Genomic DNA, 15,685 nt, shown 5'->3' on the forward strand with positions numbered 1-15,685 from the left:
TGAAAAAAATCTTGGACAATATTAAGATATCTAAGGCATTTCCTTGATTCTACAAAAGTATGCTGTATATAAAATAGAACATATCCAGCCATCAGTTTCAAAACCAGCAGAAGAAATCATGAAATATCCAACTTTCTGGACAATGGCAAGTATCTGTTACCTCGATCCGAGAACCAGCATGATGTTCATGTTTTGCTGCAGTGCTGACGATCCATAGGTCAGCATTGATGTTTAAGTTTTTCTGGGACACCACCGAAGACACAGAAAGTCCCAACGTTAGATATTCAGAACTTAGTGGAAAAGATCTTGAAGGTCGATAATGTCAGCAAGGACTCCCGCAGCAGTGGTGTCATTGCCTGCTCCTGCTCCTTGAATCACCAAGGGAGAATCTTTGTAACACCTACTATATATTTCAACCTGCCAAATTATTGTATCCAAGAATGGAAATGTGTTAGAAAAAAAAGGTAAAATCAGCATGACAATTAAAAGCAATGAGAATACAAATTGAATATATTACATGTGGTTGCTACTGTAACTGATCAGAATAAAATAATAAAAAACCAAAAATTGATAGTAGCAGGAGAAAAATAATGAATATAGCATTTCACCGACTCCAATCTTGCACTATGTCCAATGTTATAAAACTGCACATTTGAGAAGTACCTTCACGATCTACAGAATCTATAAGAAATCTTAAATACAGAAGGGAAGATGAAGTGAAAATTCCCAAACCAACTTGGATTTAAGAGCTCTTCAGTATAACGATCTAAGTCACTTAACCAGCAAACATAAGAAGATAAATTCTTCCGTTTGTTAATTGTCTTCTTGTATTGAGAGATTCTGATGGATGTTTTGCCATTTAGTTTTCCCTCTAAAAAAAAAAAATCTTATTTACTCTGCAAACCTTGGAAACCCTTTATATAGCCTAATATTGAATCTTGTTAGATCCTGATGAAACTCGAGCCTTTTTCCTTGTTTAGGATGGGTAATTACTTATCCTTATTCCTCGTCAAATGATTCAAATATTCCTACATATGGCCAATGGTTGAAATATGTAAGGGGCACAAAAGAGGGGCTCTCGTGCTTTCAGGGGTATACTGGAAACTTGGCATTTTTTGGGCCATCAGCAAACACAAATAAATGATGGATATAACAATATTTGTCCCATAAAAACAGAAAGAAAAAACATACCACATTGTCGCTTCCTCTCAATCTCCCCAATGGAGAATCTTTTGGGAGCTCTTGAAGACCCACCTGACACCTACAAGGATAATATAGATGTGTAATGAAGAATTAAATTACGATCTTAAGAATGCTCGCAGAATACTCATCTTAGTTTTCATCTAAAAGAGAGTGTCACATAAAACAACAATTACTATTAAGTCAAAGTTGTGGGTTTCACACTGTAAGAAATGGACAAACTGCTTTGTACATCTTTTACAATAATAAGAGTTCACACATGTTGGTGTTGTCTGAGCTGTCAAAATGAGCAAGCAACAGCAAGCAGCTTGTGCTCAGCTAAAAGTTTGTCACATTTAAGAACATCTTGTTTAGCTTGACAGCCGTCCTTCACTTGTTTCAGAAAGATTTAAATTGCAATTGGAAAAATATATATATAAATAAGGACCATGATTGTATATTTGACAAAAATGTAAGTTTCAATATTTGTTAACTGAAGTTACAAATCTGAGAACACTAATAAGTGATAATATTTAATAAACTCATGCATTTCTTAAAGGCTACATGAATTCATACAACAACAATATATCCCAACTAATCAGAAACGGCTACATGAATCTTCTTGCGACATTGAACAAAAATTTATGCAGATGACCTCATCTAGCTATCTTTTTCTTTTATATGAGCTCTTCACAAGTTACTTGATTTTCAGATTGAGGACCAGTGAACCAGCTCGAGTTCAACTGAATTATGCAAAAGCTCCTTTACAACCAACCCAACTGAATTTTCCCTTCTATAATGTTGTACCTTGGAAACAAATCAGCCACTAGCCAGTGAATTATCAAAATTAGGTACAGTCTCTTTGTCACACCAGCCCAATAATACCTTTCTTTAAGACCTATCTAATGTGGGGGAGGCCTAACCAGGCCTAATTTAGATTCTACTTGTCTAATGCATGAGATTTGTCTAATAATGCATGCAGGTACTGTTGACTAAGCCATCCAACATGAGATTTGTGAAACTCAGTTACTCAAGCCCACCAATTGCTTGCCCACTTAATCACTCCTGTGTATTTAAAATATATATTAAAATGACATTCAAACTCAAACTACTTAATGCAATCTTTGACTTCTAACTGTTGCAATACTTTAAAGAAACAACACTGACTCTACACGAACAAGTTCATCCCCAGACCTCCAGGTTAATTCCAGCTAAAGCCACCTTGGCCAACTACTTTAAGAGGCCATGATGGGCCATATCGTGGTCTAACTATTGTTGCATCAGCCCTAGCTTTGAATCAACCGACACCATCAGCCTATACCCATCATATGCTTTGGTCAATAGCAAGAATAGCCAACAATGATAGGGGCTTGGACCAAGGCTCGCTGTACTATACCGTACCGGCGTTTCGACCCGGGCTCGGTATGGTACGGTACCAGTGTACCGGGCAGTACATCAGGGTGTATCGAATAATTTTTTATTTTTCATACTGTAGCAATGCTACAGTATAGTAATGTAGCACTGTAGCAGTACCGGGCGGTCCGCGTACCAGTAACCTGTCGGACCGATACGTACCGCCCGTACAAGACGGTACGTTTCGGTATGGCAGACCTTGGCTTGGACGACCATCATAGGGGTCCAATCCACTGCTGGACAACCTCGTACAGGCTCTACATTGTATAAGATAACCTTGTTCCAAATCCAAACAAGTTGAGTCAACCCTATATTTAGGTCGGTTCAGCATATTACAATCCAAAGTAGCCACTCTTAACCCAGTTCAGTTCAGTCCAGCTCCAGATCATATGGATCTTGGCTGTCACGGTCCAACTTGCAGAAAGCTTACCTAGAACTTGGATGACAACTACTCAGACTAGAGAAGGATATGCAAGCTGTCCAACCTAGAGCATTTCTGGTTGGAATAGGCATAGCAACCTTGTCACAGGGACACAGCTTTCTTGCCTAGGTACTCGAGCAAGGCAATGCTAAGGAATACACTCTCCGTAAGCATAGGGCTTTTGATTAGGTGCACCTCCCATTCAATTAAGAGGCAGGTATGTGCCTGGCTGAACCAGTTCAGCAGCACAAAGCTGTAATATCCCAATTATTTTCCCACCATTTAGCTATATGCAAGGCTAATTCCTAGTTGAAGGACAGTTAGATCTGTTGGCAATTATAGCTTTCACCATGGTTGCTATACTGGCTGACGAATGCAAGTGGTTGATGTGATTTGGGCTTGGCCACCAATTGCAGCCCGCTGGTGACTTTGTTGGGACTAGGAATCAGCAGAAATTATTGAAATAGTTGTTGTACAGGCCAACAAAATAATAGGAATTATAAAACCAATGAAAAATTCTCAATAAATTATTCCATAAGCAACAATTTCAACAAGTTGTAACATCTCAACTATTTATGATCAGCTACATAGATCTCTTGCCATCATTGATCTATGTAAAAAACAATATCTTAAATTAAATTAAGATAATTTAAATATTTATTTTTAGTTTCTAGTAAAGTATTTTTAGGTCTCTCTCTACCTCTACCTCTTCTCATACCACACCATCAATATAATCATCTCGTATCTTGTAGACTACAACATTTGTGTTTTTTTAGCACATGTTTATATCATTTTAAAGATGTCATTCTCATTTTGCTTCCTACTGGAGGTACACCTAATCATGAATGTAAATATTTTTTTTTTAGCAATTTAACATATCTGCCTCAACATTCTCAACTAAAGATGACTCTAAAGTCTAAACAGTATCTTAAGTGATATCAACATCTCTATCAAGTTATAACTGGAGTGAGAAGTGTACCTTGAGCCCTCAATGACGCAAACGTATCGAAGGACTTTTCCTCTGGAAGAAGCTGCACTAACTCTTTCTTGAACATCTCTATCAAGTGAAGGAAGACCAATTCTGAGAAAGTCTTCTGTGGACATTGAATTAGGCCCATGTTCATTTGAGTACAAACTTTCTACCTGCATGTAATTAGAATTGAAGAAGAAATTCTGTCTTGAGTGCTGCTAAATATCATTCAGCAGTGGAGTTTCCAGCATAAAAAAGATGATAATTTTCAATGAGCTACATATATTTTTATGATCAAACATAATAAACTGATGTAATGCAGGAAAAGATACACATTCCAATCTAAAAGGATAAATCTAAAGAACACAGATGATGCCGATAAAAACCTGTATGTCATCCATGTTAATTCTCCATCCAAGAAGACGGGCAAGGATCAATGCCTGTTTCCACAAAACCAAGGAAAAGAATAACTAATGCAAGTTTCTTTGGACAAGATAAACAAGTAGCCATCCAAAATAACTCTATATTTCATTTTCCTATCATGGTAATAACTCCACACACTAGCAGCCTACCAAATTGATATAGAGTAGCAAAAAACTGAAGCTGCCTGTTTAGGTTAGAACTATGAAAGAAAAAACATCTACTGTCAGAAGTTCTTAAGACAGAAGCTATATATACATTCCAAAACTAAATTCAGATATCACTGGTGCAAAATAGTAATAAGCCAAAAAAGCTCAACAAATTGACAAAAACTAAAAAGAAAGGTAAGTTTTTTTAATAATAAAGGTTTTATTTAGATGATAAACTGATAATAAAGGTATTTTTGTTGTCAATAAGATTAATTCTTGTAAAAAATACAAGTGAAAGCATAAGCAACCAGAAGAGTATGCAACTGAAAGGCAATCAAGAAGTTGGACCTTTCTGGCAACATCCATCCCACTAAGGTCATCACGTGGATCTGTTAAGAGAGAGTACAACTGTCAGTTTATTTCATAATTTATGTATTCTCTGTTATATAACAATGCATGTCATATTTCAAAGTCAATTATAAACACAACTAGATTTCCACGAGTTACATGGTAACCTCGTACAGATAGCATAGAGAAACAAAATAACTGCTTCCACAATGAAACTCCTATTGTTTTAATTCATTTCGGGAAAGGGGTGTAATATCCCATTAGTCCCACATCGGAAGTGGGGTATGTGTTCGATTAGCTTATAGGGCCTGATGAGTGTACTACGTTACCTCCCGCTTAAGCATTTTGGTCCGTGGTTGCAAGGACCAAAATGGAGTTATTGGCCAGTTAGCTCATCAGACCCGGGTCGTGACATTTGGTATCAGAGCCGACCTAGCATTAGGGCAGGGTGAGAGGGCTCGAGTAGGAAAGGGCTGCCCGTGGATGGAGTCAGAGAACTCATCACAAGGACCAAAATGGAGTTATTGGCCAGTTAGCTCATCAGACCCGGGTCGTGACATTTGGTATCAGAGCCGACCTAGCATTAGGACAGGGTGAGAGGGCTCGAGTAGGAAAGGGCTACCCGTGGATGGAGTCAGAGAACTCATCACGGCGTGGAGCCACCACTGAGTTAAACCTCACATGCACTATGCTAGGGTTCGATCTGGGATATGTCGGGCCTTGACGAGGACGTCAAGCTAATTGAGTTGGGGATAGTGTAATATCCCATTAGTCCCACATCGGAAGTGGGGAATGTGTGTGATTAGCTTATAAGGGCCTGATGAGTGTACTACGTTACCTCTGGCTTAAGCATTTTGGTCCGTGGTTGCAAGGACCAAAATGGAGTTATTGGCCAGTTAGCTCATCAGACCCGGGTCGTGACAAGGGGACTTCTTTACCTGCTTAGTGTTTAAGGTAATCTTTTCCCTCTCTTTCAAGAAAACAAATGGATATTAATCTGAGATATGAAATCTCCTCTCTTAAAAATGGAATGATATCAGCGTAGCTGATATGTGTATCTTGCTTTACCTTGGACAGATAATTGCGTATCTCATTGCCATCCAAGATACTATTACTTCGGTACGACTGACTTGCTCTCTAAATGGAGTTTGGGCTCTTGTCTATAAATTGGGATGAAATAAGAACAAGAGAGAAGGGAGAAAAGAGTGGGCAAGTTCACAAGCGAAGAAAAAAAGAAGAGAGACAAGCTCTTAGCAGATTTGTGAGAGAGAAAAAAAGTGCACAGCAAAAAGTTCATTCTAGAGGAAAAGAAGAAAATTATGATAGGTAAAAGGATATTCGTCATCCTCTCCTTCTCTTCTCTCTTTCCTCCTCTTTCTTAATTTCTTGACACTGATCCTTAAGCAAGGTTTACCTGTCCAGTGGTAACTAGTAAAGATATTCCCTATCCTCCCATTTTCCCCTTCCCTCCCATAAGGGGAAACTAGAAGGTTGACAGAGAGAGAAAGACTCACAGCTGCAAAAAAAGGAATGAAAAGGAAAGGAAAAATAAGGAAAAAAATGAGGGATACAAAAGGGAGAAAGAGCAGCAGCACTACTTGGACGAATTCTAAAAGAAGGAAATTCAATTCACTACTATATTCTACAAATACGGTACTTACAAACTAAGACTATGGATTAAAAAAATAAAAAAGTAAATATCATTACTAAGCATGTTATCTTCATGAATATTCTCCAAGTAGGATTACAAAAGGGCATCATGCATGGTTCTACGTTGAGACAAGAACAGTTAAACACATACTTGGATAATCTTGAGCACATGGAGATGCTTATTTTATTGCTACGCAAAGATTAGACATTTCATGAGAACATTTTTAAGAGTGACATCAAGAGAAAATCAGCAGTGACCATTGACAAAAAAACCCATATAAGGTAGAAGTGGGATTAGCAGTAGGATCTAACATTAGATAATGACAATTGAATGCCAGCAAAGAGGAATGGTAATGATTTTTATATTGAATACAGTGACAGGTAAAAAGGCCATTGATGCATATGCACTGCTATAACTAGGAGAACAGGAAAGAACCAGAAACAAAGAATGGATTTGGAACATCAAACTCTGTACCGAAGTCATAACCTAAATGAATAAAAATTACTAGTACATGGACAGCCGGATGTGATTGTATGACAGCATGGCTATGATGTAGCAGCAGCAAATGATCAAGTACTTCTGGAGGAAAGATGAGGGTCAGAGAGTGACCAGTCAATCAGTACAACTTCCTGTTCTTAAAAATGAAAGATATCCAAACATTACCCGAAGAATGCATCCAACGGTGAATTAACATTCCAGTTCAACTTTTATATTCAAAATGACTTTATCAGGTACTTATTACTGTTGAAACTAAAATTTAGGGAAAACATTATAGGTTTTACCTGGTTCTGTGTATCCAAGAGATTTAGCTGCGAGAACAACTTTGCTGAATGACTTTCCATCCTCTACTTCACTCATCACAAAACCTAGTGTACCTATAAACAAATTTACAGGAATGATTAGCACTAGAATATGAAAACAATGTAGATAGTTGAAGAAGTATCTTTAAATAAATACCACTCAAACTTCCAATGATACGATAAATGGGATCTCCCGACGCAAGCACACGAGTAACAGAAACTATTACTGGAAGGCCTGCTCCAACCTACAAAAACAAACACTGGAGAATTTCATGATCTCCAGCCTCGGGACTACAGATCCTATTTCCTAGCAACTCAAGACAATGAGTAAAAGGTATTAGGTATTATCCATTCAAGTTCAAAGTATTAAGAAAAGCCAAAGATCAATCAATCAATAATATATCAGACACGAGAAATAGTAGAGCATGGAATCTGGCATGATATCCTTCTAATTTTAAAAGCTAATTTAGAAGGCACAAAGAGTTAAGCTAAGCTATGACTAGAAAGCTAAGTCATAACAAAAAGAAAGGCTAAGAGTAAAAGCATGCGATAGGAACCTTGATAAAAAATAAATTACAGGTCTATTACCATCAGTCATCTTTTCACTTTTACCAAAAAGACAAGTGAGGCAAAGTAATGTTGAACAAGAAGAGAAGAGGCTGAGAAAGATTTTGGGATATGATAAAGAGAATCTCTTTTTTTTTATCTTGAAGTAACTTAGAACTAAGAGTTCAGTTACAATTCATATATCCATATAGGCTGATTCACCCATCTTTTATAGATGATTTGCACATTAGATACCTCAACCACCAAAAATCTAATTAATTGTTTCAATTTACTAAGAGAAAAAAATACAATATACTATTAATTCTTCGTTTCCTGGAAGTTAGTAGCATGAAACTTCAAAGCTTGGGATTTGGTCATTTGGAACTTGACATTTTGAAATTGGGTGACATGAAAGTTGAAATTAATCTTTTCCAGTGCTGCCGTTGAACTTCAAATCTATTTATATACTGCATCACAAAGCCTTTCAGGGTGACTTGTCTATTCTATAAATCTTTTCAACAAGCCTCGGGGAATGATCACAAAAGAATAACTTGTTCAGTAACAGAAAAATGAAAACAGACCAATACCAAAAGAGTAGACCAACTTAGAGTGACCCTTGTTTTGGTTTGATGAGAAGAAACATCATATAACTTAAAGAAAAAAGAGGAGAAGAGAGAAGGATAAAAAGGTTCATAATAACACTGATGTTCTACCAAGTAAACAGATGGATCACATCAAGAAAGTATAGATCTGTGTTCGCATGATTGATTCAATAACCTCCATCAATCAAATCAAGAAATCATATATACTGATAGAAAATAACTTAATTCTTTTCGTCTTGAAAATGATTCAGCTAAGAAATAAATTGCTCGTACGGTTGATTCAAATCGAATGTGGCGGAAGTTGGAGATGAGCTTGTCATAATCGTCCTGCAAATAATGCATTTTTTATTACCACATGATATTAGTTAGATCTTCCTGAAACAGAATAAGAGAAAAAAAGAAGATGAATTTACAATTCCACAAGTAAGTGGCTTCTTGTTTGCCAACACAATGCAGCAACAGAGGTCAACAGTCTCCTTTAATATACCTACTGTCTCAGTGCTGGCAGTGCAATCAACTACAGATAGACCTGTTTAAAATAATCAAGATTTAAACGAAACGGGCATACTTTTTAACAAAGACAAATGAAGAATAAGAAACTGAACATCAGCAACCACAGGAAACTGGCATAGATGCACATTCCAGGAAAAGAGCTCTCTTTTTGGTAAATAGTCACCTCCATGTGCATTAGAACTAAAATCATGCAGCAGCATCAGCCAATGCCACATCAAATATTTCTGATCCTCATCATGTCCGGAACACACAAAAGATACAACATAATGTCTTAGCTCAGAGTCTCGGACATTCTACATACCAGTGGTTCTGCCAAGTAAACAAGCAATATCAAGAATCTTTGTAGTGGCTTCTGAATCCTTGAACAGGTGACAATGTCCTGAAATCAAGTATCCAAACACCATAAATGATATTGTTCAGATTTAATATGAATAAAAACTTGGTAATCTAAACGCATTCAAAGTCAATCAGCCAATCATCAATCTCCAATTCCTATATATAAGTCGTACTATGATTGGTTGGAAGAAACTCAATTAGGTTAAATTTGAGTTGTCAATGCTTAAAGTTGTTATATTTTGTCTGAAGACAACCTAAAAGATAGAATCATTTTCCTAGATCTCGTTCGAGAAGCATTTTGTTGACTTCACTGCTATTCAGTGTTCTGGAAATAGAAGGGCATTTTGACATCCGAACTTCTAATATATCCAATCATTCAACAATCTGTTCCACAACTGTCGCAAGAAACAAAAGAATGGCAGTGTAGAATGGTAAACCAACGAAAATGATTTCAAGCTGACAAACCAAAATCAACAAGGGCTGAAAGAGATGAGGATGAGGATTTTATCCGTAAAATCTCGGTCAAGAAGGCATCATCGAACCCCATCGTGGCGACATCTTCCACCAGGAGCAACGAACGGCTGTCACAAACCCCCACCACTCGCAGAACCAACCCCTGACAACGAAAGAGGGGTCGGGAGAGGCGGTGTCAGAAGAACGGATGGACAAACGAAGCAGCATCAACAACAACCAGGATGAGCAAACCATCACGAACAGCATTAGATGCGAGAAGGGGGAGAGACATGCCCGTTTGTAGTGAAGGTCGCGCGAGGTGACGATGTGGTGCAGGAGCTCGCGGCCGACGCCGCCGCAGCCCAACAGCAAAACGGGTATGGTCACGGTGGTTATGCCCTCCGTCATCTCGCTTGCCACCGCCTCTCGGCCTCCTTCCGGTCTTCCCTAACTAGCGGAGTCTAGTCATCTCTAATGCGGCGTAAGAGGCTGAAGAATCCACCGATCCGATCAGATCAAAATCGGACCGTGTAATGTGAACCCAAAAATCTTCATATCATCTGACCAAATTTGTAGCGAATCCCTAACGTTTCGAATTTTTTCCTGTTTTCAAATATTTGTTTTGTTTCAAAGCAAATATATAATCTAAAGATCATTTTAATATGCATTGGTAATATGTATTTCATAATCTAAATAGATGAGATTTGTAGTAATGGCAAAACGTGCAATCGCCACAATTCCTGTCTTCTTCCTCTCTTCTTTTCTCTCTACATATTTATTCTCTTTTGGCTCTCTCAAGAGGGTACATTCATTCTCTAAAGAAAGAAGATTTCTAATAGAAGATTGCTTATACTTTGTTCCTTACTAGATGACTCTTATCCATACAAGCTTTAGTAAATTGGCATTCCAGAGAAATCAATGGTTCTACTTCATTTTAAAGTTTAGGCAAAACAAACATTCTACAAGAGGTAATAAAAGAGGCACATCCATCTGCATGAACTTGAATGATGGATAATCTAATTAAGTTCTTGAACAGATAGTACAATGTCACAACATAAATTTAGGTGTCATCGCCTTCGGTGGCGTAATTCTTCTGAATTTCTATATAATAACGAGATCCAAAATGATAAATTGACTATTAAATTTAAAGCCAAGATATCAAAGCTATCATCGATATAAACATAAGAAAAATGCAAGCATTGGCTAATCCAGAGTCTCAATTCGCTATCCAACATGGCTTTCATGCCTAAATATGATGAAATAATAAGTTTCAGTTATGGAGTACAAAACTGCGATCGTATTTTAGTTAATAGACATAATTGCAACATACATTAGCCAACTTCCCAGAAACAGTATCAATAAATTCATCATACTTAATCTTCCATATTCTGGGGAAAAGTAGGTTATGTTTATTCTTTTTTCAATGCAAACAAAACCTTGGAAATCTTAGTTTGGTTCACAACTGCATCAGCTAGTCCTAAGGTTCTCCCCCTGACCGACAAAAAAAACCAGTAAGGATTTGCTTCCAGATCACCAAACTGATTCATTTGGGCTGTCACAAAGAATCTGAAAACTTATTAAGCCATCATTTTGTTGGTTCCACATGTATATTAGTCCAATCTGCCACAGGAATTTTGGATACTACAGGGTACAGAGTCACCAAAATTTAGTGCTGCTTCATCTAACAAACAGCAGCACTAGCTCTTCTAAGCGAAAAAGTTGGGTTACTTTTTACATTACTGTTCCACTCATAGCCGAGCTGTGCAACCTGTAAAGACATTTGAATATATACTGCGGATTGTTTGCTGGATACACATGTAAGTTGCTTCTCCAAGGTGCCAAAGAATTTTATCGCATTATCATGGCAGGCGAAAACAATTTAGCGTGTAACCAATATATGGTGTCTTGCATCTCACAGTTTGGAAACACCTCCATTGGTATCTGAATGACATCTCTAATCCTTGAATCATGAGCCTGGTCAACTTGGTAATAATCGATTAGAGCAAGTGCCATGACAAATAAAATCTGGTCACTAGTTATCCAGAAGCATTATGCAGTTAACAGAATCAGATAGGAACACCTTGTTTATTCACCATAAGTGGCATTTCAGCAGCCGTTAACTCATCTGCCAAGTTTGTAACTTCGATCGAGCTACAACCAGGTATTTTCTGCACATCGGTATACTCCATTGTTTCTCTAACTTTCATGGAGTCATTCCATCTATTTCCACTGGCATAGGTGTCGGACAAAAGCATGTAGTTGCCATTGTTACTAGGATCCAATTCATTAAGCTTCTCTGTGGCTATCTCGGCCAAATCCACATTGCCATGTGTGTGGCAAGCTCGAAGCAGTGTCCTCCATATGATTAGATCTGGGGTCATTGGCATCTCCCTGATGAAATTGTAAGCCTTATCCAACTCACCGGAACGACTAAGAAGATCAACGACACAGCCATAGTGCTTCATCTGTGGTTCCAACCCATAAACTTCCTTCATGCTCGCAAAATATTTGAGCCCCTTGTCAACCAATCCACTGCGAGCACAAGCATTCAAGATGCCAAGGAAAGTGACATCGTCAGGCCGGAATCCTTCTCTCAACATATCAGTAAATACTTCTAGAGCACTACTAACATAACCATTAGCAGCAAGTCCAAACACAATGACATTCCATGACAATGTATCCTTCTCTTTCATCTCCATGAAGACTTCGAATGCATCCATTATACATCCACATTTTGAGTACATATCAATCAGAGAGTTTCCGACATAGATGTCCGCCCTGATTTTCTTCTTTCGAATGTAGTTGTGGATCCACTTACCTAGGTTGAGTGCACCAAGATGGGCACAAGCTGACAGCACACTGACAATAACAATTTCACTTGGTTCAACCTCTGCCTCCTGCATCTGCTGAAATAGTGCCAAAGCTTCTGAGAAATGGTTTGCTTGGAAGCACCCTGTGATTATCGAACCCCAAGATATCAAATCCCTCTCAGGCATGCTATCAAAGATTCTTCTAGCGGAAACTAAATCCCCAGCCTTAGCATAAGTTGTAATCATAGAATTTAAACTCATCATATTCTGCTCTCTCATCGCATTAAATATCCTTTCAGCAGAATTTACTAAACCTCGCCTACCGTAATAGTCAATTAAAGTATTTCCCAGGTAAACATCCACCTCTACACTGTTCTCTTCTATATACTTGACCATGGATTCAGCCAAGTCCCACTCTCCCAAGTGAGTGCAAGCAGAAATGACGTTGACCATGGTCACCTTATCGGCCTCGATACCTTCCGCCTGCATCGCTTCAAAAAGACCCAATGCGTCCCTCAAGCGGCCGTGTTGGCTGCACCCACAGATCAATGAGTTCCAGGAAACCAAATCTCGCGCAGGCATTTCCTCAAACACCAAACTTGCGCGACTAATATCCCCGCACACCGAGTAAAGATGAACTAACGAATTGGAAACGAAAACATCCGACAGAAACCCGAGTTTGAGACAATGTGCGTGCACCCAGCTTCCTTCTCTTACAGCTGAGATCCGTGCGCAGGCCTTTAGTGCAAAAGGGAAGGACATGTGATCTTGCGGGACGCCTTGTGCTCGCATTAGGTTGTAGAAAAGGATGGCATCATCGGGCGCTTCACTACGGGCGAATCCTCGGATCATGGTGTTCCAGAGGAAAGTGTTGGGTTCTTGCACTTGTTCAAAGACACGACGGGCGTGGGTCAAGTGAGGCGGGGAGAGAGCATAGGAGATGAGGACCCTGAAAATAGGGGACGATGAGTGCTTGTACAATCCTGTGACGATGAGGTGGGAATGGAGTTTTTTGATGGCTTCCATGGGCGGCAGGTTTACAATGTTTATGTCTCGGTTGCCATCTGAAGTGGGAGGAAACCATGAATGAAATGACCTCCAGGTTGATACCGCGGCTACAGGAGGACACGATTCATGATTTCATAATCGTGTGTGTGTATATATATATATATATATACATATATATATATATATACACATATATATATATATATACATATATATACATACATATACATATATATATATACATACATATACATATATATACATACATATACATATATACATATATATATATACCTCTCTTTATTTCCTCAAAACAGTTTTTAATATAAAAATATTCAAATTACCCTAAAAAAATTTTATTTGTTACAGTATTTTACTATATTATAATGCTTTTGACTTGTTATAGTGTTTTACCATCTCTCCCCATTTTCGATCGTTTGGTACAAGCGATTGTCATTCGATATATGTGTTAGTTCTAACAAACAACATCCTAGAAGTCATCCTTCGTTAACAACATACTACAAGAGAGTGTGTATCAGTCAACCATCAACATAAATGAGCTATTGAAGAATGCATGGATCTATCCTGATCAGCCATCAGCCTTTCTCCATTGATCGCTCAGGTATAAAAGTTATTCTCACTCCAATACTAATTTTACCATCGAAGGGGTTGGGTTGGAAACTTCCTTTATGTTGATCATTTGTGTAAAGATCCTAACGAAGCAAGGCACATCTCGATTCGTCTCTAGAATCCCGATGAATCTCGGTTCAATACAAAATTCACCTTAGGCAAACAAGTAATACCTCAGGATTACCTCAGCTAAACCTCCCCCCACTCCAACCACCTCTCATGATTATCATATGGACCTTGCGGATGAACTTATGCCATCGAGATGGAATCAAGCTATAACGACTTATCAATCAATGATATCAAGACAACACTAAATATAATCTATATCTGAACTCATCTAGATACTATTTCTATTTTGTTATAGTAAGAAGACAAATAGATGGACTAACCATTATGGTGAGATCGACAACTCGAGCAGAGATCAGCATGTTGCCTTTCATATTAGTGTTGCTGGTTTAGGACAATACTATGTTGCCTTTGGAGCTTAATTAGTGGCCTTCCATTATGTGGCAAGAGATCCAAATTGGAATAGTCCATCCACTATGCAATCATCAGAGTCCACAAACACATATTGTCATGCAATCTTGCATATTTTAATTCCATTCTCTTTGTTCTCAAGCTGGATTCCAACTCTGTGAGAGCTGAAAGCTCAGCTTCCAAATTTAGTTTGTGCATGAGACTCCAGCTTAGTGTTGATTATGGGCGTAGCTGTCGGTAAGAATGTGATGGCATGACACTGTTGACAGAAACAAATAAAATAAATAAATGTGATTTCCAATTGGCATATAGCCTTCAAGCTGGATGGATGGGACTATTCAGAAGTTGACTCTCCTTGATTAGGATAAGGAAAGCTCTTCAGGTAGGAATATGTACAATCTTTGTGATGATGTTATAAGACAATCTCAAAGTACACATGTAATTTTACTTTTATTTTCCGTGGTATCCATAGAAATATTATGATCATTGGACTGGGAAGAGTGTATTGCCTCTATCACTTGATATGCAAGAGAATATATAGTTATTTGCAACCAAAAAATAAATAGATTGAGTTGCTGTTTGCTTGTCTCTATGTATGATCGCTGCCTATATAAAGATATAAAGTGGAGAAGGGGGAATATGTTGAGAAGTCAAACAAATGAGAGGATGGAGAGGAGATCACAATTTGATTTTGACTTACTTATAACCCAATTGGATATGCGATGTTTCAAATCATAGATCCACACGCATCACGTGAGTTCTCAATTATTTTTTACATGTTAATAATTTACTCTGATCACTTAAACTTTTACAAATGAATTATTATTTGAATGACTTGGAGTTGATTAAAAAAAACCATCTTTTTAATCTCTAATTGAGTCAAAATTTAGTTGTCCAAGTAGGATGTCAATTCAGAACTAACAAAAATTCTATTTCGTATTTATTTCTGAATAGCACGA

The 15,685-nt window shown here is 37.9% G+C and overlaps 2 protein-coding genes across 3 annotated transcripts; both read right to left on the reverse strand.

Moving 5' to 3' along the window:
- LOC135618934 (uncharacterized) lies at nt 1-10,368 on the reverse strand. 2 transcript variants are annotated; one of them, XR_010489223.1, is made up of 13 exons: nt 10,096-10,368; nt 9,814-9,964; nt 9,314-9,391; nt 8,913-9,028; nt 8,773-8,826; nt 7,509-7,596; nt 7,334-7,426; nt 4,901-4,941; nt 4,370-4,423; nt 3,993-4,156; nt 1,192-1,261; nt 161-417; nt 1-62 (listed from the first exon to the last, which is right to left on the reverse strand). XR_010489223.1 is itself a non-coding variant. In XM_065120410.1 (12 exons), the coding sequence occupies exons 1-12, from the start codon at nt 10,207-10,209 to the stop codon at nt 292-294; spliced, it is 1,149 nt and encodes a 382-aa protein (XP_064976482.1). In that variant the 5' UTR covers nt 10,210-10,368; the 3' UTR covers nt 1-291. The 2 variants fall into 2 exon arrangements, 1 of the variants encoding a protein (XP_064976482.1); XM_065120410.1 differs by having other exon boundaries at nt 1-417.
- Nucleotides 10,369-11,017: 649 nt separating this feature from the next.
- On the reverse strand, nt 11,018-13,736 carry LOC103994276 (pentatricopeptide repeat-containing protein At2g22410, mitochondrial-like). The gene has a single exon (XM_009414604.3). The coding sequence runs from the start codon at nt 13,635-13,637 to the stop codon at nt 11,868-11,870; it is 1,770 nt and encodes a 589-aa protein (XP_009412879.2). The 5' UTR covers nt 13,638-13,736; the 3' UTR covers nt 11,018-11,867.
- Between the last annotated feature and the right edge of the window lie 1,949 nt (nt 13,737-15,685).

Source organism: Musa acuminata, chromosome BXJ2-8, assembly GCF_036884655.1.
Source record: "Musa acuminata AAA Group cultivar baxijiao chromosome BXJ2-8, Cavendish_Baxijiao_AAA, whole genome shotgun sequence".
NCBI lineage: Eukaryota > Viridiplantae > Streptophyta > Magnoliopsida > Zingiberales > Musaceae > Musa > Musa acuminata.

Excerpts from the sequence above, each read along its gene's own strand:
- LOC135618934 (XM_065120410.1), bottom strand. The coding sequence starts at position 10,209 with ATGACGGAGGGCATAACCACCGTGACCATACCCGTTTTGCTGTTGGGC. Across the intron at positions 4,942-7,333 it reads TCTTGGATACACAGAACCAG|ATCCACGTGATGACCTTAGT; the intron begins GTAAAACCTATA and ends CTCTCTTAACAG. Across the intron at positions 418-1,191 it reads TGAGAGGAAGCGACAATGTG|GTTGAAATATATAGTAGGTG; the intron begins GTATGTTTTTTC and ends ATAATTTGGCAG.
- LOC103994276 (XM_009414604.3), bottom strand. The coding sequence starts at position 13,637 with ATGGAAGCCATCAAAAAACTCCATTCCCACCTCATCGTCACAGGATTG.